Source organism: Nelumbo nucifera, chromosome 3 (genome assembly GCF_055504915.1).
Source record: "Nelumbo nucifera cultivar China Antique chromosome 3, China Antique-T2T, whole genome shotgun sequence".
Classification (NCBI taxonomy): domain Eukaryota; kingdom Viridiplantae; phylum Streptophyta; class Magnoliopsida; order Proteales; family Nelumbonaceae; genus Nelumbo; species Nelumbo nucifera.
Genome location: NC_142651.1, coordinates 109,527,775 through 109,553,921, shown reverse-complemented (window position 1 = coordinate 109,553,921; position 26,147 = coordinate 109,527,775). Strand labels below are relative to the sequence as shown.

At 39.4% G+C, this 26,147-nt stretch overlaps 1 protein-coding gene across 2 annotated transcripts; it reads left to right on the top strand.

Moving 5' to 3' along the window:
- LOC104607106 (ARM repeat superfamily protein) lies at window positions 1–26,147 on the top strand. Of its 2 annotated transcripts, XM_010272623.3 has the most exons (21): window positions 1–272; window positions 429–601; window positions 720–890; window positions 1,256–1,366; window positions 1,478–1,555; window positions 9,258–9,454; window positions 9,544–9,604; window positions 10,401–10,475; window positions 11,346–11,423; window positions 11,590–11,652; window positions 11,736–11,819; window positions 11,915–12,090; window positions 12,586–12,625; window positions 12,713–12,856; window positions 19,832–19,951; window positions 20,045–20,263; window positions 20,982–21,158; window positions 21,813–22,494; window positions 23,581–23,789; window positions 24,162–24,297; window positions 25,780–26,147. In XM_010272623.3, exons 1-21 carry the CDS (start codon window positions 128–130, stop codon window positions 25,935–25,937), a joined length of 3,297 nt encoding a protein of 1,098 aa, XP_010270925.1. In that variant the 5' UTR covers window positions 1–127; the 3' UTR covers window positions 25,938–26,147. The 2 variants fall into 2 exon arrangements, with proteins under 2 accessions (XP_010270925.1, XP_010270926.1); XM_010272624.3 differs by lacking the exons at window positions 19,832–19,951; window positions 20,045–20,263.

Genomic DNA, 26,147 nt, shown 5'->3' with positions numbered 1-26,147 from the left:
TTTTCTTTTTTCCCGCCCATTCGTTTCTCACATCGTTTGTGCTTCGCTGTTGGCTGGCTCCATCTTGACTCTCTGCAATCATTATACTGTAAAGCAGGGTTTCGTCGAAAGATTGGATCGTAGCAGCATGGAACCTTTAATCTCTCAACTTGCTAAGCTGTTCAATGACACGCTCAGCCCCGATGATACTGTAGTCCGCTCTGCGACCGAAGTCCTTGACCGTCTCTCGCTTCTTCCGGAATTTCCCTTTTCTCTCATCTCCATTGCCACCGGTAAAACCCTAACACCCGCAGTTATACTTTGATTTCTACAATTTTCATTCCCCCAGCCCTCTGATTCTCTGTCGCTCGAATCTGATCATAATTTGCTCTATATTATTTAATTTCTCACAATTGAAGCCTTCTTTTGAAATTGCCTTTGCATAATAGGAGGCGAAAATCAGGGGCAAAGAATAGCTGCTGCCACTTATCTTAAGAATTTCACTAGACGTCACTTCGATGGTAACGACCCATCTACCAAAATCAGTAAAGACTTCAGGAGTTCGCTTTTCCACGCTTTGCTTCAAGTCGAACCATCGGTTCTTAAAGTTTTGGTTGAGGCTGTATGTATTTGATGTCTTGATTGCACTTCAGATTGCCTTCTCTGGTTTCCTTTCTTTGCATTATGCTACTGTCTATAAGATATTTAGTTCCTTGTATCTGTGTGAGCTATATCTGCAGTTTCGCATTGTGGTTGTTGCTGAATTTGTAAAGGAGAACTCTTGGCCCGAACTCGTGCCTGAGCTGAGATCAGTTATTCAATGTAGTAATCTAGTTAACGAAGGTCCCGGTTCTCAATGGAACACCATCAATGCACTTACAGTTCTTCATACAATTATTAGGCCGTTCCAGGTACACATTCTACTTGGCCATAGTGGTTTGAAATTGTACGGGCGTGAGTTTGGTGCTTTACTTCTCTTTTTGCCATTATATAAATAGGTAAATACGCTTCAATATTCATGGTTTACCAAAGAGAGTGATCTAAGACGAGGTTTTGTTACAGTAACCCAGAGTTGACGTCCTTTCCCTGTAACGCTATTTTCAATAAGGATTTTCTTCCGTACTTGTATCGATGCGGGTTAAAATAATTCTCTATTTCAGTCTTTTGCATTAGACCCTGAACTCTTCTTTCTTTGGCAATTTTCTTTCACCTTCTCACATTTTCTCTGCAAATCCAAAAGGGACCTTACTTGGTAATTATGTTTGCAATTTTTCAGTACTTTTTAAATCCAAAGCTGGCAAGGGAGCCGGTTCCACCACAGTTGGAGCTAATAGCAAAAGAAATTCTTGTACCTTTGCTTTCCGTCTTCCATAATTTCATCGAAAAGGTTAAATCTTCTTTTCTTTCCTTTTATTTATGTAGTTACCTATAACATAGTTCTTCTTGCTCTTATCATTGGATAGTAAACAGAATTTTGAGTTTAATGGTCTGTGTACAGGTTATATCCACCCAAGGTAGAACAGAAACAGAAATTGACAAAATGTTTCTTATCATATGCAAGTGCATGTACTTTGCTGTAAGTTCTGACTGTGTTCATAGTTTTCTTTTTATATTTTTAATGTTCATAAGAGTTAATACCAATGTAAATTAGATATAAGTTTCTCTTTTTCAGGGACTTATTTGTCTAGACTTGCTCTCACTATAAGTGTACAACCTTGTTATTCTACAAATAAAATGAAACATGTTACTGCATGAACTTTCATTGGTCAAGCATAACATAGAAGAGTTGTCAAAATTTAATACATGGACATAAACTACAAAATTGGCATTTTCATCCATTTTACAACAACATATTTGTAGATGTTCAAGACTGCTATCAGTCTTGATCACTAAGAAACTTCAGGTTCGAAGAGAAGAGAAAGTGAAGAAGAAGAAGGAGAAAGAGTGGTGAGAGAGCAGTAGAACACAATTTTGAGGAGAAGAACAGAATCTCAAATATTCTGCCGCCGCCACTTTAATTTAATATTTATTGTTATGCTAGTTACATGAAATGACACATCTGCCCTTGGTGTTTATATCATAATACATAACAATATAAAACTGAAAAGTAAATAACAACTAGAATAACAGAATCATAAATCGACCACACCTGTGACTAGATACATTCTACCCTACGGACAGAGTGGGACCACAGCTGTGGGGCCCACATCAATGTTCTCTACACTCCCCCTCAAGTTGGGAGTAGATGTTTATCATTCCCAACTTGGATAGATCTGCTTCTAGCTTCTTTCTTAATACGGCTTTAGTGAGGATGTCCGCTAGTTGCATACTGGATGTGATGTAAGGGAGACATACTTCTTGAGATGAGACCCTCTCTCGTACAAAATGCCGATCAACTTCAATGTGTTTGGTTCTGTCATGCTGCATTGGATTATGTGCTATATTAATGGCTGCTTGATTATCACAATACAACATTAAGGGCTTTTCATACTCAATGCCCAACTCCTCAAGTAGAGATCTTAGCCATAGGATTTCAGCCACTCCGTTGGCCATGGACCTGTATTCTGCTTCAGCATTTGACCGGGAGACAACACTTTGTTTCTTATTTCTCCAGGAAACAAGGTTTCCTCCCACAATGGCACAATATCCTGAGGTAGACCTTCTGTCATCAACACTCTCAGCCCAATCAGCATCTGTATAGACCTCCACCTTCATGTGGTTGTTGTTCTTGAACAGTATACCCCTACTCGGGCATCTCTTCAAGTAGGCTAAGATTCTTTCTGCTGCAAGAAGATGTGTGGTTCTAGGAGAATGCATGTACTGGCTGACAACACTAACAGCATAAGTAATATCTGGCCGAGTGAGATAGAGATATAGGAGCTTTCCTACCAATTGCTGGAACATAACTTTGTCTTCAAGAAACTCCCCACTCTCGGCACTAATCCTGTGGTTCTGTTCAATTGGTGTATCTGCAGGTTTGACACCTAACTTTCCAGTTTCTGCCAACAAGTCTAGGACATATTTCCTCTGAGAGATAAAGATCCCCTGTTTGGATCTAGCAAACTTAATACCCAAAAAATACCAGAGTACACCAAGGTCTTTCACCTCAAATTCTTGATGAAGGAGCTGTTTAAGGGACTCAATCTCATGGCTATTATTCTCTGTGACCACAATATCATCAACATATACTGCCAGTAGTGTCAAGGAGGACTCCACCCTCTTGATAGGGGTATGATCTGACTGCGCCTATACATAACCAAACTTCACAAGGGCTAGTCTAAATCTATCGAACCAAGCCCTAGGTGACTGTTTTAAACCATACAAAGCCTTGTTGAGCCGACAGACCTTCTTACCTATCTCTGCATCATAGAATCCAGGAGGCAAACGCATGTAAACTTCTTCCTGCAGATCGCCATTCAGAAAGGCATTTTTCACGTCCATTTGGTATAAAGGCCAAGTGTGACTTGCTGCAAGGGATAATAGGACTCGAATAGTGGTCATCTTGGCTACCGGTGCAAAGGTCTCCAAGTAATCTATGCCATAAGTCTGTGTAAACCCTCTTGCAACTAACCGAGCTTTATACCTCTCAATAGATCCATCTGCATTATGCTTCACCGTAAATACCCATCTGCATCCAACTGGTTTCTTTCCTTTGGGCAGATCAACTACCTCCTAGGTGTTGTTTTTCAACAGGGCATCCATCTCAGCTTGCATTGCATCTTTCCATTCCGGGATGGATAGGGCTTCTTGCACTATTCTTGGAATAGGGACATTGGAAATGGAGCTAAGGTAGGACCTGTAGGTAGGAGATAGGCGATCATAGGATAAAAAATGGGAAATACAGTGGGCTATAGATGTGGTACAATGTCGTTTCCCTTTACGGACTGCAATCGGAAGGTCAAGATCATCTGTAGGAGGTGAAATGGTTGGGACTGTAGTACCTGGACCTGGAGCTGGCTTGGACTGCTGATGATCAGAATCAACCTGCCTGCACCGCCTGTGATAGACCCTCAACTCCTGATCCCTCTGACCACCCTCACCATCATTGCAGCTCTCCCTCAACTCCTGATCCCTCTAACTACCCTCACCATTGTAGCTTTCATCACCCAATGGAATAGGTAAAGGAACTGTTCCACTCTCACTGCTCTCCCCCTGAGGACAAGGAAAGGACTCAAACCCCCACTCTCACTGCTCTCCCCTCAAAGAAAGTGACATCCATGGAGACAAACCTCCTCCCTGAGATAGGATCATAGCAGCAATAACCCTTTTGAGTTTGTGCATAACCAAGGAAAATGCATTTGGAGGCTTTGGGTTCGAACTTGGAGTGATGGGGTTCGAGAAGTTGAACATAGCATGTACAACCGAATGTCTTAAGGGGAATAGAAAACAAGTCCTCACGAGGGTGTAGAAGGGAAAAAGGAGATCTCATATCAAGGACCCTAGAAGGAACCCGATTAATAAGGTATACCGCCATGAGGATAGCATCACCCCAGAAGTGGATAGGAACATTGGAAGTAAACATGAGACTTCTAGCCACTTCCAAAATGTGCCTATTCTTCCTTTCAGCAACTCCGTTCTGCTGAGGTGTATGAGGGCAAGAGCTTCGGTGGATAACCCCATGATGAAGAAGATAAGATGTCAATGATTTAGCAAGTATTCCTTTGCGTTATCAGATCTGAGAACTTTGATCTTGACATCAAACTGGGTTAGGATCATTTGGTGAAAATTTTGGGTCAAGGAAGGTACCTCATCTCGTGAACGCATGAGATAAACCCAAGAAAAACGGGTATGATCATCAACAAATAACAAGAAATATCCGTACCCACCCATGAAAGGGATATGATAAGGCCCCCAAATGTCAGTATGCACAATATCAAAAGAATTGTCACTCATTTTATTACTCAATAAATAAGGCTTTCTACAATGCTTAGCAAACTCACAACTTTCACACTGTAACTGAGACAACTCAATAGACTCAAATAAAGCAGGAAACAGACTCTGTAAAGACCGAAAAGACAAATGACCTAATTGGTTATGCCACAGCATAACCGGACTCACACTCTGAGAAACAAAAGACATCTTCTCAACCGACTCTCCCTGATGGAACCTCTCCCTGAGCAGATAGATCCCATTCGTCTCACGGCCAGTCCCAATCACCTTCTTCGTCTCCAAGTCTTGGAAACACATCGGTCAGGAAAGAAGGTTACTGAGCAGTTCATATGCTTGGTAATACTACTGACTGAAAGAAGGTTAGTATCAAGCTTAGGAACATGCAAGACAGATGACAGGGAGATAGTATCTGATAACTTGATGTCACCCTTTCCAGAAATAGGAACCAGGGAGCCATCAACAATAGATACTTTATCCCTACCAGAAGACAAATAGTAAGTAGTAAAAGTGAAGGCAAGTTAGTCATGTGATCAGATGCACCTGAGTCTATTACCCAACAAGGTTCAGTAGTACCTGGAGATGAGGCATGATAGGCTGAAGCTTGAGTACCTGAATGTGCGAAGGCAGATGTGGCAGGTGCTGATGAAGACTGCGGTGGCTGAGCTGAATTTCCAACTTCTTTTTCTAACCGTATTAGGGCTGCCCGAACTGTTGCTAAGGTCTTTAAAGATGTCCTTTTGTGCCAGATGAGGATGCTGAATCAGTGTTCACGACTACATGAGCAGTGCCCTTCTTGCTTCTCAACTTCGCAGGAACCAAGTGAGGGTGCAGTTTCCAGCATGTCTCTTTTGTATGTTTGGGCTTCTTACAATGTTCACATACCACATCCTTCTTGTCTTCCTTCCTCCTATCCTTCTCTGAATCGCCCCCTGATTTGGGTGTGACCGCTACAAAGGCTGGTGTGGGGGGCTGAGGTTGCATCATAACCTTCCTTCTGGTATCTTCACTGTGTACAAATGAGTATGCCTGAGAGAGAGTCACACTGTCTCTAGTCAAAATCTGTTGCCGTACAATATCATACTCTGATTTTAGGCCCGCCAGAAACTCAAATACCCGGTTTGTCTCAACCTGCTTTCTATATATCTGTGCATCTTTGGGACTCTCCCACTCAAGAGTCTCTAAGTGATCAATCTCACGCCACAGGGACTGCAAGGTAGAGAAATATATTGAAACCGGTTTCTCTCCTTGTTTAAGATTTTTCACTTCACATTTCAATTCATATGCTCTGGCAACATTAAGGGGTTGGGAACAAGTTTCTTTCATAACATCCCATATCTCCTTAGCCGTCTTTGCCCATAAATAATTCCGGCTAATATGAGGCTGCATAGAATTACACAACCATGTCATAACCAAGTAGTTTTCTTGAATCTACTTGGTATATGTCAAGTCTCCCTTGGGAGGTTCCTTCGTATCTCCCAAGAGGTACCCTAATTTACCTCTTCCACCAATAGCCATCATGGCTGATTGGGCCCATTCCAAATAGTTTGATCCATCAAACTTTACAGTCGTAATCTGACCACCCATCTCAGAAACATTACCATAACTGATGTTCCCAAGGCTGCCTTCTGCCTGATTTTTAAACTCCATTTCTGTCAAGTCTCAAAACAGCACTTGGACTATCAATCACAATAAAAAAACAGTATGGGCCTGATCTGTCTTCACAGTGTATGTGCACAAAACTGGGATAATTCTGATCTGAAACCAACTAGCCAACACAACAGTAGCTGTCCGTAGAGCTCTAACCCCTTAGGACTCTGAAAAACAGCTTAAAAGAGGTCTGATATGCTTGGGAGAGTTAGGGTTTTAATCAGTCCTTAAAGTGAACAATTTAGTTGCACAATCCACTCAGTACTGTATATATAGACTTGCAGTAGGGTTAATAAGAAACCCTAGAATCTGTATATATAAATCTCAAGGTTCAGTCAAACACTAGGGCTTGCCGCAAGATTACTTTCAAACCCTAGTGAAGAGAGAAACACAGTTGAGACGGTTCGGCCTAGGGTTTGCTATAAAAACTTAGTGAATCGCAGAGAGAAAACCCTAGGATGGTTCGGCCTTCCCCTCCAGATAGGTCCAACCTATCTTCTCTGATCTAACTTCTCTTAGAAAATAAATAACTTACAAGGAAAAAGTGTTCGCTGCCTTCTAGGGTTACCCGAACCCTAGTCTTCTCCGATCTTTCCTGACCACCAACACTCTGCAACCCTAACAAGTTTCCAACAGCTGCTAGCACTTCTGGCGATCTCCAAGAATCAGTCTGCGAACTCCTCCATTTCAGTTCTCGGTCCTAGGAGATTCTCATATGGTCGACTGGTATTAGACTCACATGAGAAACCCTAACTTAGCTCTGATACCATGTAGATGTTCAAGACTGCTATCAGTCTTGATCACTAAGAAACTTCAGGTTCGAAGAGAAGAGAAAGTGAAGAAGAAGAAGGAGAAAGAGTGGTGAGAGAGCAGTAGAACACATTTTTGAGGAGAAGAACTCAATCTCAAATATTCTGCCGCCGCCACTTTAATTTAATATTTATATGTTATGCTAGTTACATGAAAGGACACATCTGCCCTTGGTGTTTACATCATAACACATAACAATATAAAACTGAAAAGTAAATAATAACTAGAATAACAGAATCATAAATCGACCACAGCTGTGACTAGATACATTCTACCCTACGGACAGAGTGGGACCACAGCTGTGGGGCCCACATCAATGTTCTCTACAATATTCATTTTAGAAATTCGTTTGCCATTGATCCATGATCCATGCTGAATCAAGCTTTGCCCTTCTCTCTTATCTCTCAAAACTGAAGTGCTGGGCTTAGGTTTAGCTCATCTCAGCTGGTTGCAGTTGAAAAACCTGGTTTCGTGAACCATAAATTGAATCATCGTTATTACCATGGGTGCATAATTTTCCACATATTACCGGATTTTTAAAACCAAATAAATTGGAAGGGCATTTGGCACCTTCCACCATGATCTCAATTACTGTATTTTTTTTTTTTGATAGGAAACTGTAACTTTCATTAGATAAAACCATAAGAAACAACTGTCACCTTCCAAAGTAAAAGGTGACCCCTGAATAACAAAAATCTTACAACACTGCAAAAAACAAAAACTCCCGATTCATCCCTTGTTTTGATACTCTCAATTACAGTATCACAGATGATTTTGCACTAGAAGTAGAAAAGAAGGCAATATTTTATATAGAACTACTTTTTCTAAGTAAGAATGCCGTATATTTGCAAAGCCATCAGAAGCAGGATTAGGGCTTGGGGTAGGGAAATTGGATGAGAACGCTAGGGTTTTAGTCCATTGTTGGAATGGGATAGAAGCTGGAGGTGATGTTGGGTGTGGGGATGAGTGAGTAATGATGGCCCTATGGTTTTAGTTTTTCATTGTGTTTTGTCATTTGATCATTTTCTGTCCTTTTCCTCCCCGGTTGTAAGGGGGTATTTAATTAATTTGTAGGTTTTTCTAAGATATGTACATTAAATAACCCCTCATGGGGGTTATGAGAACTATGTACAACTATTTGGCTGAATTGAGGCTTAGTGCATGATGAAAGCTAGCTTGGTTCATTGAAAGGTTTAATTTTCCTATTCTATAAGTTGAATGAGCAATGTTAACCTGGTACCATGAGCATTTATACATCTAACCTTTTGTGCTTTCTATCTTTCATACTTAGGGGCCATTCGATAACAGCCGAAATTGCTGAACTGAAAGACTTGTTGCCTTGCCTTTTAGTGGATACAAATATTAAATAATAAAATAATCATGGGTATAGTAATATACCAAACTTCAGCTTCAGCAATTAGGAGCCCACAACCTCCTTAAAATCTTATCCACTAAAAGACAAAAGTGATAAGCTTTTCAGTTCAGCCACTTAAGCTGTTATCAAACAGCCCCTCACACTGAAAGACTGAGTACATGTTTCTGCAGTGCCATTTTATGACTTTTCAAAACCTGGCCATACTGACAAGTGGCAAGTGTTGAAATGGAAAATATATTTTGTATAAAGCTGTTTCATTTTCTTCGCATAATTAATAACATAATTTTATATCTTTTTAAGCATCCAAAAGTTCATAATGAGAGATATCAGGAAGCATAATATTTAGAGGGTTTTCATCTGACCCTGCCAATGAAAAGCTGTTGCATATGATGCAGAGTTACCTGGTTATTTCTGTTGTTCTCTTGTAAATGTTATAAATTATAGTGAAGCTGTCAATGGTTCTACACTTACTCTCCTGTTCCTACTATTAGGTATATAGCTTCTTGATTTAATGCTTATATATGTTTTTTGAGAATTTCCACATGTTTTTTTATAGGTGAGGTCATACATGCCATTGGATTTGGCCCCTATGTTGCCTACATTTTGCCGTGATCTATTTAAGTTCCTGGATTCATTGGCTTTTGATGGTAGAATGACTGGAGAAGATGGGTACTTGCTGAGGCTGAAGACTGGGAAGAGGGGTTTGCTCGTTTTCTGTGCCTTGATTACCCGGCATCGGAAGTATTCCGACAAGTAATACAGTCGATATACTCATCTCCCTTTTGGTTCAGTCAGACTCTTTATATTGCAGTGTAATTTTTTTGGTACCCTTACGCACCCAGGTTGATGCCAGAGATGATGAGTTGTGTTTCCAGAATAGTCAAGTACAGCCATAATATTAGTGTAAGTTCATATGCTTCTTTTATGCTGCTTAGCATGTCATATGTGAGGTTTAAACCAAAAGGAACAGAATTATCCATAAATTTGGATTTTTTTAAAAATTAAATATATGCTATTTTTTATACACATATTTTTAATATTTTAGAGGAAAGTATATATTATGTGATTGCTATATTTACAAGTCTTTTATATATTGTATTCTGATATTATATTATTCTCCTCTTTCTAGTTTAACTTTCCAGGACATATGTGTACTAAATGAATTGTATATATATGTATATCATATTCCACTTTTTTGCAATTATTATTTTTCTGATTAACATAATGATTTGATTTAAGTTCCATGAAAATCAACTGAGATTTTGATGCATATTCAGATTTTTGTTGAGAGATCTGATTCAATGTGAAATACACCCCCTTTGGTTACATTCCTCAAGTGCTAGCTATTTTGAAAATTTATGGAACTTAAAGACCATGAACCATAAACTTAGACATTATGTTTGGTTCCTATTCTCTTAGTCAATGCTTACATAAAATGGTCTTGTGCTTTACCATTTATGTAGTTATTGAGCTGAGAATATCTATCAGTTGATGCCTATATTACATTGACACTTGAAAATAGGCACCAACACCTGTGTCAGACATGTATTGACATTAATGCCAGCATGACACTTGAGGGACTTTTTGCTGCTTTTATACCAGATGTCCTCCACCCCTCCCTTGTTTTAATTCTGGTTTGTTGTTTGCATGCAAAACTTTTTCACTTCTGTGCATGTCTAAAGTATCTGTCATCATGCAGAAACTGGATTTCTTGTCAGAGAGGATTGTTTCATTAGCTTTTGATGTTATTTCACATGTTCTGGAGACAGGGCCAGTAAGTTGACCTACCTTTTCAGTCTACAATCATAAGTAAATACCTGCTGGAACTAGTTTCTGATGTTGTCACAAGATTTTTTTTTTTAAAGCTTCACAAAATTTTTCCAAACAAAGTAGTTGCAAACTCAGGTTCTTGCATTTGAATTATCTTCCAGGAAAGTCTAATGTACTTTTGCTTTAAAATCCTTGATGATGCTTGTGCAATTTCAAATACATTGATTAATTGACATTTCGCCTTTCCCCATCATCCCAACAACAACAACAACAACACACACACACACAATGAAAAAGACCAAACATCTACCTATTGACAGAATTAGAAAGCTTTTTTTTTTTTATCAGTAAAGAAGACTTTTTTTTGACAGAATTAGAAAGCTTCATTATCAGCATGTCCATTCAGAATCCTCTTCTTTCTGTTCAGGATCCTGAATGCATTTCTAAAAGGGATACTACTTGATGTTGGTCCTAACTATACTCTCAGACTTAAATTTACTTCTCTTGTAAATCAGCAATAAAGATGAGTAAACTTAACTGATTTGAGAATCAAAGAAGGAAGAAGATAGCAGAGGAAAGTGAGTAGAGAAGATGAAGAAACGCTTAATCGTGGGCTGTCTATTGTAGCCCACTGTGCTTTATATTAACTGCTGAAAATAGATAACAGAAAATACAAGTTTGCCCCTAGCTAGGTGACAGCTACATGTAATGATAAAAATAAACAAAGGAACAAAGCCCAATAAAAAATAACAAAAAAACTGATCACTTCTCAACAAACTTGCTTTTCTCACACTTTTCAGCTTGATTTTACCCTTGCACCAAGCAATGTCTCCTTTCACATCTGTCTAAGAATATCAATTTCTTCTGTAAATAGGGATGGAGATTAGTTTCACCTCATTTTACGTCATTGATGGAGTCCGCAATCTTTCCGGCACTAACTATGAATGATAAGGTGAGATTTCTGTTTTAACTATCAATGAGTTTTAGGTACTAAAATGCCTGCAGAGCTTTCTGTTTTAAGTGAGATTTTTTGGTGAGTGTCGATATTCTTTTTAACTGTATCTTTGAATAGCTATTTATTTATTTTCCAATTTAATGCTGTCTCTGCCTATTATTAGGATGCTTCAGAGTGGGAAGAAGATGCAGATGAGTACATGCGGAAGAATCTTCCATCTGATCTTGTATGGAAATATCCCTTGAACATTGTCTTTTAGGCACTATTTTCTTTTCGTTCAGCTTTTGTTTTACTATTCTATTTTTCCAGGAAGAAATTTCTGGGTGGAAAGAGGACCTGTTCACAGCCAGGAAAAGTGCAATAAATTTACTTGGTGTTATTTCAATGTCAAAGGTCATTTTCTGGTGCCAGTAAAAAGAATCTTACTTCTGCAGGAATCTGTAGTTAGAGTTAATTCTTGTCATAAAATTGGTTGTTGATGCCTATAGGGGCCTCCGGTGGTGACTTCTGCTAATAATACTGCTTCATCAAAAAGGAAAAAAAGTGAGAAAAATAAGAGGAGGGAACAGAAGTCTTCTATTGGGGAGTTGTTGGTGCTCCCTTTTTTATCAAAATTCTCCATTCCTTCAGATGTCACGTTGTGCCAAACTGAGGTCTCAAATAAGTGAGTTTATGAGAACCTCAATTATAGATCCCAAGTCTTTGTTTTGTTTTTTCCCAAGAAATGGAATTTAATTTCGTTCTGGCACCTCAGCTGTGGACAACTTGTAACTTGATTAGTTCTGATGTTATGCTATTTGCTTTTATACTATTACCTATACAGGAGATGATGCACTCATCATCATCATCATCATCATCCATGCCTTATCGCAGCTATATGGGGTTGGCTACATGAATCCTGTTTCGCGAATCCATTCTATTTAAAGCCAGATGTTGCACTTGATAGATCCTTCAAGTCAATTTGACCATGTGAATTATATAGCATATAAGAATTAGGATGCAAATAATGGACATAGGACATTTTCATTGTACCAACTACCTTTTCAACTTATTGCTGGTGTTGTCACTAGTTTTCACAATCTGCAAGGTTATGTCACTTTTTTTTTTGGTCTTTTTATTATTTTCTTTCCCTATTGATCCTTAGCTTCAATTATGGCAGTTATTTTGGTGTTCTCATGGCATATGGTGGTCTTCAAGATGTAAGGAGATCTCTTGTGCTATAATTCTTAGTTGAGGTCTAGGAAATCTTGGAGGAAGGACTAATGACTCTAGTGTTGCTTCTGCAGTTTCTGAGAGAGCAAAGTCCTGGATATACAGCAGCTCTGATTCGGAGTCGGGTGCTACCATTATATTCCTTATTGCCACCTCCCCCTTACTTGCTTGCTACAGCAAACTGGATACTTGGAGAGCTTGCACCCTGTCTCTCCCAGGTAAGGCATCTTTTGCAAATACAATCTCAAATCTCAAGTTTTTACTTAATCCCAGTTGTTTATCTTGTTATAGTTGTATGGAACGCATGTTTACCTGCCATTTATATCTCAAATTTCATGACTCTGTAATGCATATCATTTCTTTTCATTTAGTCTTTTTTCCTCCTTTTCCTCTCCTGAACACTTGAGAGAAAGTTATTAACATGCTAGGGTGCAAATGGATCGGATCAAGTAGGATATACCTAGATCCAAATTTGATTCATTAATATTCAGATTCAAATTGAATTTGCACTGCAATCATATATTGATTAACATTAATAAATTAAACAAAAGTGTAAGAGAATTTGGGAAGAAAGAAAGAGAAGGTTATTTGAAGACAGATATTTCTCTTTGGAAAGTGTAAGAGAGAAGACTTTGTCCTCAAGATCTTTTCCTGGATGCTGATCAATAAGCTATTTTCCTGGATGCTGAACAGCAGATCCTGCTCACTTCCCCAGCTCCTTCTGCGGTAACTCTTCTTCCCCCTAGGAGGGAGTGTGACTATTTGTTGCAGTTTGATGGTAGTTTTAGAAGACCACTTTTTCCTCCCTCAGCAGCTGGAATAGGGGGCATCTTAAGGAACTTAAATGGCGATATTGTGTGGGTATTCAGTGGTCCTGTATCAGCTGCAGATGCTTCTGAAGTGGTCTCTCACTCCCTTCTTGAGGGATTAAGGGCTAAGAGATTACACCTGAGCCCCTTAGCTGTTGAAGGGGACTGCAGAAACACCATTAAGTGGGCTAAAGACATGGAAGAGGGTGCGTGGAGGATTGCTCACTTTCTGTCAGAGATTCATGAACTGTCATCATTGCTGAACTGCTCTTTTAGATGGACCCCCAAGAACTTAATCAAGCAGCTGATGTTTTAGCAAAGCTAGGTTTGGGAAGGGAATTTTTGTGTAGTGTTGATTCAATGCTTACTTAATTGGTTTGAGTCTTCTTTTTTTTTTTTTATTTTTAAGGCCTGTTGTACATCTCTTGTATACATCCTTCCCTTGTTTTGAATACAAGTTATCTTTTCTTAAAAAAAAGTGATCAAAATATTATATATTATTAATGAAATGAACTAAAAATGACCCATGAATAAAATGAACTGAAAATAACTAGTATGAAGCTTGAACCTATGATTCTTTAGTGAATATGCAACATTCAAACTAATTTTACTAATTGATACTGTTAAGATGTGTCGAATAGGGATAGTTTAGTCTTCTTCTGTTTATTAAGTAACTTGCTTATGTGGCTGTGTTATTAGAGTTACTCTGCCCCACACTTAAGTAAGGGCATTTCTGTCTTTGTAAACATGATTAGAAGCTAATATAGATTAAGGGGGTCGACTGAATGGGTTAACCATCAGATTTTCGACTGACCCCTCTTCTTCTTCTTCTTCTTCTTCTTCTTCTTCTCCTCTTCCTGTTCGGACTACTGTAGCAGCAGTCGAAATATGGTATCAGAGCAAGGTTCCTGATCTAAGTCAGTTGGTAAAGCACCTCAGTGTTGTTCGTGACTCTTCACTTTCGTTTCTGGTCAGTCGATGGAGAGGACTGGTTCGCCCTAGGTCAGAAACATTACAGCTTGTCTCTCTGCTGCGCATAACTCTCTTCAACAAGGAAAGTAACTTCAGCAGTGAATGGTTGATTGATATTCTCAAAGGAAGGTCGGTTCTCTCTTCTTCTAGTGTTACTTATATTTCTGGGTAGAAACCCTACAAGAAGCTGTTAGTTTTGAGTAGAACCTAGAGAACTAGGTTCATTGTTGCCCTAGGTAGGGCTGTGTGTGCAGTAGCCGAATGGTGTAGGGCTGCTGTGAGTTGTTGAGTGGCTGTGTGTGCAGTAGTCGAATGGTGTAGGGCTGCTGTAAGTTGTTGAATAGCTGTGTGTGCAGTAGCCGAATGGTGTTAGGGCTGCTGTAAGTGGCTGAGTGGTGTAAGGTAGAATGCAGTGAACTTGCCGAACTCCTTGTGGTTGTGTAATGCCCTCTTAAGTGTGTTGAACAAGTCTGAACTGGGTGCAGCAGATTTGGCTGTGTTGTGGTGCTTGAGTGGTTGTAAGAGGGCCTCTACTTGTGATTAATGAATGGTAAACTGATTCTTATGTGGGACGTAAGTGTGTGAAGTCAGCAGTAGTGTGAATAAGAACAAGTGTGTGCTTCCACTGTGGTGTTTAGAGACTGCAATAGGTGCTGAAATATCAAACTGTGAACAACATCAATCAGCTTGTAGCTGAGAAGTAAAGTTAGAGACAACTGTGAAAGAGTACAATGGCAGCAATAGGAGGTGGCTACAATGATCAGAAACCTAGTGTAGTAATTTCCTCCGACTACCTAGGGGTACAAATGACCTCAATTAAGCTAAATGGAGAGAACTATGTTCCATGGGCTAAATCAGTGGAAGTTTTTCTCAAGGCAAAGAAGAAAGTAAAGCATGTAAGAGATGAGAAGCCACCGGTTGACTCTCCAGGGTTTGATGATTGGGAACAAGAAGATGCTCAAATCATGACTTGGCTGTGGAATAGTATGGAACCCAAAATCAGTGCCAACTTCATGTTCCTTGATATGGCTAAGGATATATGGGAGCATGCTAAGAAGCTATATTCTGGACAAGACAACACAACAAGAGTATATCAGCTGTATCAGGAGTACTTTGATCTACAACAAGGAACCAAAACACTAGAAGAGTACTATGCCTGCATGAAGAATATAAGGAATGAACTCAATGTCTATCATCCCCTTACTTCAGATATTCAAGTTCAGCAACAGCAAAAGGAGCAACTTGATGTTACAAGATTTTTAGTGGGGCTGAAGTCAGAATATGAACCAATTAGAGCTCAAATATTGGGGGGCTCTACTCTTCCATCACTTGAGGAAGTATTCTCAAGACTTCGTAGAATTTCTTTGGGCCAGACAGAGAACCCCACATGATAGATCAGCACTTGTGACAGCTAGAGGTGGTGGACATAGTACAAGAGGGGGAGGTCATTCCAGAGGGGGTCGTGGCAATTCCATGATTGGTCGGGGTGGCCGTGATTCAGGGGGAGGCCGTGGTAGAGGAAAAAATAATTCTACAAGGAAATGTACTCATTGTGGTAGGGATGGACACACAGTGAATTTCTGTTATGACCTACATGGCCCTCCCTCTAAATGGGCTAATCATGCTGTAGCAGGCGAGGTTGCTATTAGTGATAGTAAACTGGCAGACCGAACACCTCCCACATCTACATCTACTTCTGGGAGGGAGATGGTGAGTGTTCCGCGTGATGAGTATGAACGGTTCCTTCAAACTACTTCACAGCATACCACTGCCACATATGCCCAATCAGGTATTGCTTGCATGTCATCTAAAACTCCTTCCTGGATTATTGACTCTGGAGCCTCAGATCATATGACCGGGACTCCAGGTGTGTTCTCTTCTCTTTCTGAAACCTCCACATCACAAACTGTTGCACTTGCCAATGGGTCCTCATCTCCCATTTGTGGTGTTGGTAATGTTGACTTGGTTTCTGTCCCCTTATCATCTGTTTTATATGTACCTAAGTTTCCATTCAATCTTATGTCTGTTAGTAAAATAACCAAAGCTCTTAACTGTTCTGTTACCTTCTTTCCTTCCACTTGTGTTTTTCAGGATCTCAAGACGGGGAAGAAGATTGGTGGGGGGCATGAAGCTGGTGGATTGTATTACCTTGACGGCGGTGGATCTTCAATTGCACTTCAGACCTCCCTTACTCCTCTACAATGGCATTGTTGACTGGGACATCCATCTCTCAAGGTTCTCAAGATGTTGGTTCCATCATTGAGTCAGTTGTCAGTTTTACAATGTGAGTCATGTCAGTTTGGTAAACACTGTCGTGTGTCCTTTAGTCTGAGAGTTGAGAGTCGCATGTTGAGTCCTTTTTCTTTGGTTCATTCAAATGTTTGGGGTCCAATCAAAATTGAGTCTTACAATGGGTACAAGTATTTTGTCTCCTTTATTGATGATTGTTCAAGAATGACATGGATTTACTTAATGAAAGAAAGAAGTGAATTATTTTCCATTTTTCAAAAATTTCATGCTGAAATACTTACACAATTTGGTGTTCCAATCAAAGTTCTCCGTTCAGATAATGGTCGTGAATATTTTCTTACTGCATTTCAACAGTATTTAGAACAGCATGGCATTATTCATCAGACATCATGTGCTTTCACCCCTCAACAAAATGGGGTGGCTGAATGGAAGAATCGTCATCTTCTTGAAATTGCTCGGTCTATGCTTCACCACATGAATGTTCCTAAACGGTTTTGGAGTGATGCTGTACTCACTGCATGTTTTCTCATTAATCGGATACCCTCTTTTATTCTTCATGGTCGGTCACCCTTCTCCATCTTGTTTCCCACTTTATCTCCGTTTCCATTAACTCCTCGTGTCTTTGGTTGTGTGTGCTTTGTTCATAATCTGAGTCCTGGCATAGACAAGCTAGATGCACGCTCAATTAAATGTGTCTTCCTTGGCTACTCTCGGACTCAAAAAGGGTACAAGTGTTATAATCCCATTGCCCGAAAGTGCTATGTCTGCCCTGATGTCACCTTTTTTGAGTCTGTTCCCTTCTTCTCCCGTCCTGAAGCACCCTTGTCCTCACCCTTACCTCCTCTTCCTCTTCCTGTCAGTGATTCAGTTCCAGAGGCTGTTGTTGGAGTAGACTCATCTCCTCATCCAGTGCAGGTCACCACTGAACGACCACCGATCCGACAAGTGTATACACGTCGAACGACACCGGCCCCTCCTCCTACTTCTACCTCGTCTGCGGATCCTCTCATGGCTCCTATTGCTGAACCTTCAGATCTTGACCTACCCATTGCCTTACGGAAAGGTAAACGTAGTTCTACACTCCATCCCATTTCCAATTTTGTTTCATTATCTCGTCTTTCTACCTCACATCGCCAGTTTGTTTCACTTTTGTCTTCTATTTCCATACCTAACAATGTTCAAGAAGCTCTTAGTTCACCTGGATGGCGGCGGGCAATGGAGGAGGAACTTTCTGCTCTTCAACATACTCAAACGTGGGAACTCACTACTCTCCCACTTGGGAAGCATGCTGTGGGCTGTAAATGGGTGTATACTGTGAAATACTTGCCAGATGGTAGTGTGGAGCGTCTGAAGGCCAGACTTGTTGCTAAAGGTTACTCATAGTCGTATGGTGTGGACTATATGGAGACATTCTCTCCGGTGGCTAAAATTGGTTCCGTTCGTGTTCTAATTTCTTTGGCAGTTATGTATGATTGGCCTCTCCTTCAACTTGACATAAAGAATGCCTTCCTTCATGGTGATCTAGAGGAGGAGGTATATATGGAGCAACCACCTGGGTTTGTTGCTCAGGGGGAGGGTGGTAAGGTGTGCAAGCTGAAGAAAGCAATTTATGGGTTGAAGCAATCTCCACGTGCTTGGTTTGGGAAGTTCAGTGAAGTGGTGAAGAGTTTTGGAATGAAGCAATGCCAGGTTGATCACTCCGTGTTCAGCTATGACTCAGAAGCTGGGAAGATTTTATTAGTGGTCTATGTGGATGATATTGTCATCACTGGTAGTGATAAATTGGGGATTGGCAAACTAAAGGCATTTCTGCAAAATCATTTTCAAACAAAGGACCTTGGAACATTAAAGTATTTCTTGAGAATTGAGGTTGCCAGGTCAAAACAAGGTGTGAATCTGTGTCAAAGGAAATATGTCCTTGATCTATTGGAAGAAACAGGACTGTTAGGTGCAAAACCGGCTGAGACCCCTATGGAACCAAATGTTAAGTTGAGCAGTGATACAGGAGAAGTATTTGAAGATCCTGGAAGGTATAGACGACTAGTGGGAAAGCTCAACTATTTGACTATCACGAGACCCGACATCTCCTTTGCAGTCAGTGTGGTGAGCCAATTCATGTAGAACCCTCGTATACCTCACTGGGATGCAGTCCTTAGAATTGTGAGGTATCTGAAAGGAGCTCCAGGCCGTGGGCTATTGTATAAACCAAGAGGAAAACTTGAAGTAGTTGGGTATACAGATGCAGACTGGGCAGGCTCAGTGAGTGACAGAAGATCTACTACAGGCTATTGCACATTTCTGGGAGGAAACCTTGTGACATGGAAGAGTAAAAAGCAGACGGTTGTAGCCAGAAGCAGTGCTGAAGCCGAATATAGGGCCATGGCTCACACTACCTGTGAATTAGTGTGGCTGAGGAATCTTCTACAAGAAATTGGGTTTCACATGGATAAACCTATGAAATTGTACTGTGACAACCAAGCTGCACTCCATATCTCTTCCAATCCTGTCTTTCATGAGAGAACAAAGCACATAGAGGTTGATTGCCACTTTGTGAGAGAGAAGGTTCTTGCCGGAGAGATAAATACAGAACATGTGAGCTCCAATGACCAGTGGGCAGACTTGTTTACAAAAGCTCTAAGCTCAGGGAAAGTGAACTATCTATGTAACAAGCTGGGATTATATGACATATATTCTCCAGCTTGAGGGGGAGTGTTAAGATGTATCGAATAGGGATACTTTAGTCTTCTTCTGTTTATTAAGTAACTTGCTTATGTGGCTGTGTTATTAGAGTTACTCTGCCCCACACTTAAGTAAGGGCATTTCTGTCTTTGTAAACATGATTAGAAGCTAATATAGATTAAGGGGGTCGACTGAATGGGTTAACCATCAGATTTTCGACTGACCCCTCTTCTTCTTCTTCTCCTCTTCCTGTTCGGACTACTGTAGCAGCAGTCGAAATAGATACAATATAAATTTTAAGTATATCTAAGTATATGTATTTAAATTGAATTCAGTAAGATCTTATTGTATCTGATAGGGGTGGATCCATATTTGATTCAATTATAAATGGATTGAATTTGGGTTACCCTTATCCAGATTGAACTTCCCTATAATTATACATTGTCAACTTGCACTCAATTAATTTCAAATTTTCTGGCTCAGGAGATGAGTACAGAAGTATATTCTTCATTGTTGAAGACTTTGGCCATGTCAGATTTGGGAGATATTTCTTGTTATCCTGTCCGGGCTTCTGCTGCTGGGGCAATTGCTGACCTTCTTGAAGTAAGGGAGGCCAAAACTATCTTTTAAAATATGTATAAGCAAAGTGTGTACATTTTCAATGTATTTTTATATAACTCTTCTGTTTCCCTTCAGAATGACTACCCACCACCCGAATGGTTACCCCTCCTGCAAGTTGTGGTTAGTAGGGCGGATAATGAAGATGAGAATGAGTCTTCCATTCTATATCAACTTTTGAGTACTATAGTGGAGGCTGGCAATGAAAATGTTGCACCTTACATCCCATCCCTTGTTCAATCCATGGCTTGGAATATTTCAAAGCGCATACCTCCTAATCCAGAGCCATGGCCTCAGGTTTGTTTTGATTACCTTGAAAACTTTCTTGTGGTGGCCATTTAGTTCTGTGTTTCACATTTTGATTTACCAGATGTAGGTTGGAAGTTTAAATGATCTGTTGTTCTCTTTTGGTTGGAGATGGGAAAAAAAATCTTTGATATGCACCGATAAAGTGCACCGATAATCTTGTTTTGTTTTATTTTTTTCCAGCCTGAGGGGGATACCTTCTATCATCCAAAACTTTCAAAACCCCTAAACCCTGTATATATCAGTGTATCCATGACCTTTGATGCAGATATGGTACACCCAATATCAGGCATATCATATTGATATTTTGATCCTTGCTTCTGATCTTAATGCCAGAAATGGGTTGTGAACTAGAAAAGCAGTTCTTTATGATTATTGTAATGATATGTGGTTTCAGCGGGGCAGTGGTTTAGGTACACTTAATTTTCACAAGTTGAGCAGTTCCTAGTGGAAAGAACAAATCACCCTCTCTTAAATTGGGAATGGCACCCAAACTATAAGGATGTTGCTTTCTCTGTGGAGGCTTCATTTATAATTGTCTTTGCTTTTTTCACCTGGGGGGATTTTCCAATTCCTGTCCTCTCAGCTAGTCTTTTGTTTTGTTATCTACTTTTACTCTGGAGTCTAGATTTCATGGGGTTTCTACAGTACTGTCATTTGGCCATTGTACTCTAATTTTCAAGATAACCTGACAGTGTTCTCATTTTAGGTGGTTGAACGGGGCTTTACAGCACTAGCCACAATGGCTCAAATTTGGGAAGATTCTGTTCCTGAAGAAACCAAACAGAATGAATCAGGTGAAAAATGGAGTTCTGGATGGAAGAACATGGCTGGTGCATTTTCAGTTCTCCTGCAACAAGCTTGGATCAGACCCGTACAACCAATGGTATGCTCATGTCTGCAGTTTTAAAAATTGTTTTTGTCAGTTTTGGAATTGAACTTATTGTAGGTTTTGAACTTCTTCCATTAGTTCATTGTTATCTCTTATTATGAACTAGAAAAGAAGATTGTTGGTACATGCTTAAAAAGTTGGGTGGAAGTATTTTATTTCTTAAAATGTAAGCTATCAGCTTCATGTGTTCATTGCACAAAGAAAACTAGTGTTGCATGAGCTCCCCTAAATGGACATGTCTGTGTCAGACCTGTGCCCGAGTCTGACACTCCATGGATTCTTGAGGACACTTTTACGTAATATTTACTTTATATCTGAATATCCTCTAGCTTATTTGGCAATTGGCATAACGAACAGCTAATAGCTAATATACAAGATGAATGCCATGTTTCATATAAAAACTTTACTTAGGAAGGCAACATTTTTTACCCTTTGCATGTATATGATGCTAGAATTCAAAAAATGTTAGTCTTTAGTGACCAAAGTACCAAAAAGTAATTTAGTATAAAGCAAACATACGTTCTTTGTTTTCATGTTTTTTTTGGAAATACTTGACATTTCCCTCGTTTTTACTCTTTTCATATGTCATAATTATTTAGCACCTTTTTCACGTATGATTTATTCTCTGTTAAACTTGACAATGGTCAGGAAGACATCTCTCATACAACATCCCTTCCATCATGCATTGATGGTGCATCAAAGTTGCTTCTGTCTATTCTGAGATCTGTTTCTGAAGCCGGTATGATTTCAGAACTGAAAATATCAGAATTGCTGGTAGCTTGGGCAGATGTGATTGCAGATTGGCATGCTTGGGAAGACGTGGAGGATTTATCGATCTTTGAGTGCATCAAGGAAGTGGTTAGTTTAGACAGAAAATATCAATTAAAGAATTTCCTTGTACAAGGGATTCCATCCCCTCCAGGCCCACCTGTATCACAACAATCCATTATTGAAGGTATTGGTGCTTTTATTAGTGAGGCAATTTCTCAATATCCATCTGCAACATGGAGGGCTTGCTCATGTGTCCATTTACTTCTCCATGTTCCAAGATTCATGCTTGGTAGTGAAGGTGTTAAGCAGTCACTAGCAGTCACCTTCAGTCGTGCAGCTTTTTCTCGTTTCAAAGAGCTTCAAAGCAAACCTTGTGCACTTTGGAAGCCTCTCTTGCTTGCTATTGCATCATGCTATTTATGTAATCCTGATATTGTTGAGAAGATTTTGGAGAAGGATGTGGATAAAGGCTTCACAGTCTGGGTGTCTTCACTGGGATATATCTGTACTAGCTCTTTTGAACCCGGTCTCTCAGCTGAGTCTGAGATCAAGTTAATTGGTTAGTATTCCTACATGATGTTTCTTTCATAACAGGGATTATTATGCTTTGTCAGTGTCCGGTTAAGCTTATTGAAACTTATTTCCTTGGAATGAACAATGGTTGTGCTTGTAAATAAGATACAGTTAAATGGATAGTGGATAAGTTTTTGAGAATCAAATTATGTTTAAATCTTGAAGGGTCATTGGTGATTTTAAAATTTTAACAGAAGGCTACTCTAGGTATTAGGAAGTTTTATGAGGTAAAACATAATAATCAAAATAAGATTTCAGGGGTGTTCTGGGCATTTTGGAGGGACAATAGAGTTTCTTAATAAGCACATGTTTTTTTGTACAACTAGAACCAAATAAATTGCAGCTAGAATCTATTCAAAATAACTTCTTCTTGATCTGAAATAGGGCTGAAATTTATCCAAAAGCCTATGTTAATCCAGTATAGCCAAACAACCAAAGTAGGGCTTTGTTCTTAATTTCACCTGCAAGCCAAATGGATGAGTCACATGCTGCCTTTGATCTGAACTTCTGGTAGAGGTTCTATCATTTGGTAAAAAAGCATAGCTACCCAGCTGTCTACACAGTACATTTTCTATATATCAGAATTTTTTATTTATAAAGAGTTCTAGTAAACAATTATTTTTTTTTTATAAGTACTAGTAAACAAGTTTATGTAACTTTTAATTTTCTTCAACCTACAGGAGGACCAATTGTAACACGTCCAATTTTTCTTGTAGTGTGTCTTTCCCTCACAAACCCTAAAAACCTTAATGATTTTATTTTTCCATTAATTTCTTATTGCAAGCCCTAGAAAACTCTAGTATTTCCCCCCCTCTCCATTCATTTCTTTTCCTTGCAAGCCCTAGGATCACCCAGGTGACATACTTCTGGGGCTCTGCCCTGCACAGTATCCAGTCAATTAGTTGAATGTTCCTGATAGATGACTACCCTTAGAACATGGTATTAGATTATTGCCTGATACCATTCTTTCATAATTCCTTATCCATCATATATGGAAAGGTTGGTCTGTTATTGTATGCTATTTTTGCTAATGAAGTAAATGGTTCTAACTATTGTTACACAATGATAACAGTGATGACCCTGGCCAAGGTGGTTGAACGGTTGCTAGGGCCTACTGGGGGTCCAGGGGGTGAACTGGTGCAGGATTGCTTTGTTTGGCTAATGGAGGCAGCTATACGCCTCAAAGAAGTGCAGGAAGAAGATGAAGATGAGAATGATGGTGAAGAAGAAAAAGATGAGGATGAAACTGATGATGATGATGATGATGACGACGATGACGAGGTATAAAGGCCCAAAATTTCTTATTCTTTCTTTAATTCTTTTTGTGCATTTGACAGTTCATCCATAGAAGTAGATTTATAAACATCTTACTGTTTGAATAGTATTTATGAAGCACATTCACGGTCCCATTAGTCAACTACTTATTGTAGGACAAAATATTCAATATCTGAATATCCTAATCATGGCATCCATCGTGTTCTTGTGGATGAAAAGAAAAGAGCATATAGATAAGCACAAAAATTTGAAATGAGGATTGCTGTATACATGGCTTACTACTAATTTTCCCTGCTTTTTTGTAACAAAATTCAATGTGCTTATTTTAAAAGAAAAAGGTGAGAAGGAATGGTTGCTTTTGTAAATGACTTTTATTAGGACTCTGAGGATAATGAGCGTGAAGAAACAGAACAAGAATTTTTAGATCGTTATGCCAATGCAGCTCTTGCCCTTGAAAATGGGATGGCTGTGGAAGAAGGGGATGCAGAAGATCAGAACCAGGAAATTGAATTGGGTAAGCTTGTATAATTTTTTGATGCCCGCTGTTTGTTTACTCTTTTCAGTTTGAATTGGCTTTTTTCTACTGGGAGGTATGAATTGGCTTTTGTCTGTTCATGGATGGCATAAGGGATTTTTGGGTCTGAGTGCCCAGTAATCTTTTTTTGTGCCTTGCTTCTAACTTTGAGATCACATGTTTCAGCTGCAACTTTGTATTATGTCTTAATTATCAAATGATGGAAACCAATCTAGGTTGCAAAATCCGTGGTTTTCTAGTTAGTGAGAAAAAAAATATAAGTAATGCTTTTCTATAAGTATTGTATTGCTTATTGGAACTTATATAATGTAACCAATTGCTTCCAATTAATAGTCCATCTTTTGGATGATTTGTCGTCCCAAAATGATTGTGACTTTTAACCTTCCAACCTGTCAAATTCTATTATTATCCAATAAATTTTGAGAACTTTTCTTCCCTGGCTAAAAAGAACCAAATATATTTGATTATCAGAATCTTCATACCCATACAATATTTGACTAAGATTCCAAGGGGTACTGGAGGGTCGAGACTTCTGGACTAGGGCTGTCAGTGGTCCAAGTTGATCTGAAAGACCAAAAGTGATCCGACCCTATTACATTGACTCTGGGTCTTAGTTGTGTCATAATTTGGTTTGCTTGTTCCAAATTTCTGATCTGATTAAAGACCTGACCTGATTATATAAATACATATACATATACATATGTATTCTCATGGCATACCTCCCAACATTTTGTTTGTGTTTCTCATTGTTTGCCTGTAATAGTTTCATATAAAATGTCATTGTCATTTTGTAGATGTAAGATGCTTTGAGAAGAGAGCAAGAAAATTAGCAGATTCATTATCAAATTATCAAGTTAAAGACCACTTCGTTAAAAATCAGGTCTTGGGTTGGACCCAAAAAAAGGCCATTACCCAATGTTGGTCCCAGCTATCTGTGGTTTTGGGATGGGTAGTTTGGATACGGTCCTAACCTTTGGCATTTTTTTTTTGGCACTACTGCTTTCCGACAGGTTAGACCCAAGAAACCTGATTAATAATAAGGTTGGTTCTGGGCAAGGTTCGAAGTATCGATACTGGCTGATACGCTGGTAGGGTGTATCGGCCCTTTTTTTTAACTTTCAGTTATATTTTTTTTTTGATTTTGGTTCAGAGGGGCCGGTTTAAGTCCTGGCTACCCTCTAACCCAGGCCCTGACCCGATACAACCCCTGTAGGGGCATATCAGGAAGGGCCTGATGCGATACGTATTGGCCGATACATAATGATTTTTTGATCCTTGGTTCTGGGTATATTAGTCTGATCTTGCCTGGAGCCAACCCATTGATAGCCCTGTGCTGGTTTACTGACTTATCAGGTCGGTGAAATACAAACATCTGCTTTTCAACCAGTGTCGTGGCTTTGTTCTTATGCAATTTGTATGAAAGTCTTTGATTTTTCTTATTTTGTTATCATGCGACTGCAGGTGAACTGGGTGAAGTTGATCAGCAAAGAGTTGTACTGACATTGATAGAGAGGAACCATCATGTTTTTGTACAAGGGAAGACATTACCGCCACAACTTATAAGAGGCTTTTTAAACACCTTCCCTGAGTATGCTTCTTTCTTTCAGCACCTGCAGTGAGAGAAGAGATGATAGTTGAGTTAGATTTTGTAAAAAGAAAAGAAATTTGTTGTAATTCATGTACCGCTTGTTTTGCTTATAGGTAATTTGATCCGTTATCAGTGCCTTAATTGATATGCATCCTAATTTTTTAATTTGTCAAAGACTCAGACTGTTCTCTGGGACGACTTGATCATTTTATTCATGGGTATTTGCATGGTTCCATACTTC

What these genes read in the sequence shown, in the direction of transcription:
- LOC104607106 (XM_010272623.3), top strand. Translation starts at nt 128, where the DNA reads ATGGAACCTTTAATCTCTCAACTTGCTAAGCTGTTCAATGACACGCTC. An exon ending in AGTACAGCCATAATATTAGT is followed by an intron (nt 9,605 to 10,400) that starts GTAAGTTCATAT and finishes GTCATCATGCAG; the next exon opens with AAACTGGATTTCTTGTCAGA. An exon ending in CATATGGTGGTCTTCAAGAT is followed by an intron (nt 12,626 to 12,712) that starts GTAAGGAGATCT and finishes TTGCTTCTGCAG; the next exon opens with TTTCTGAGAGAGCAAAGTCC.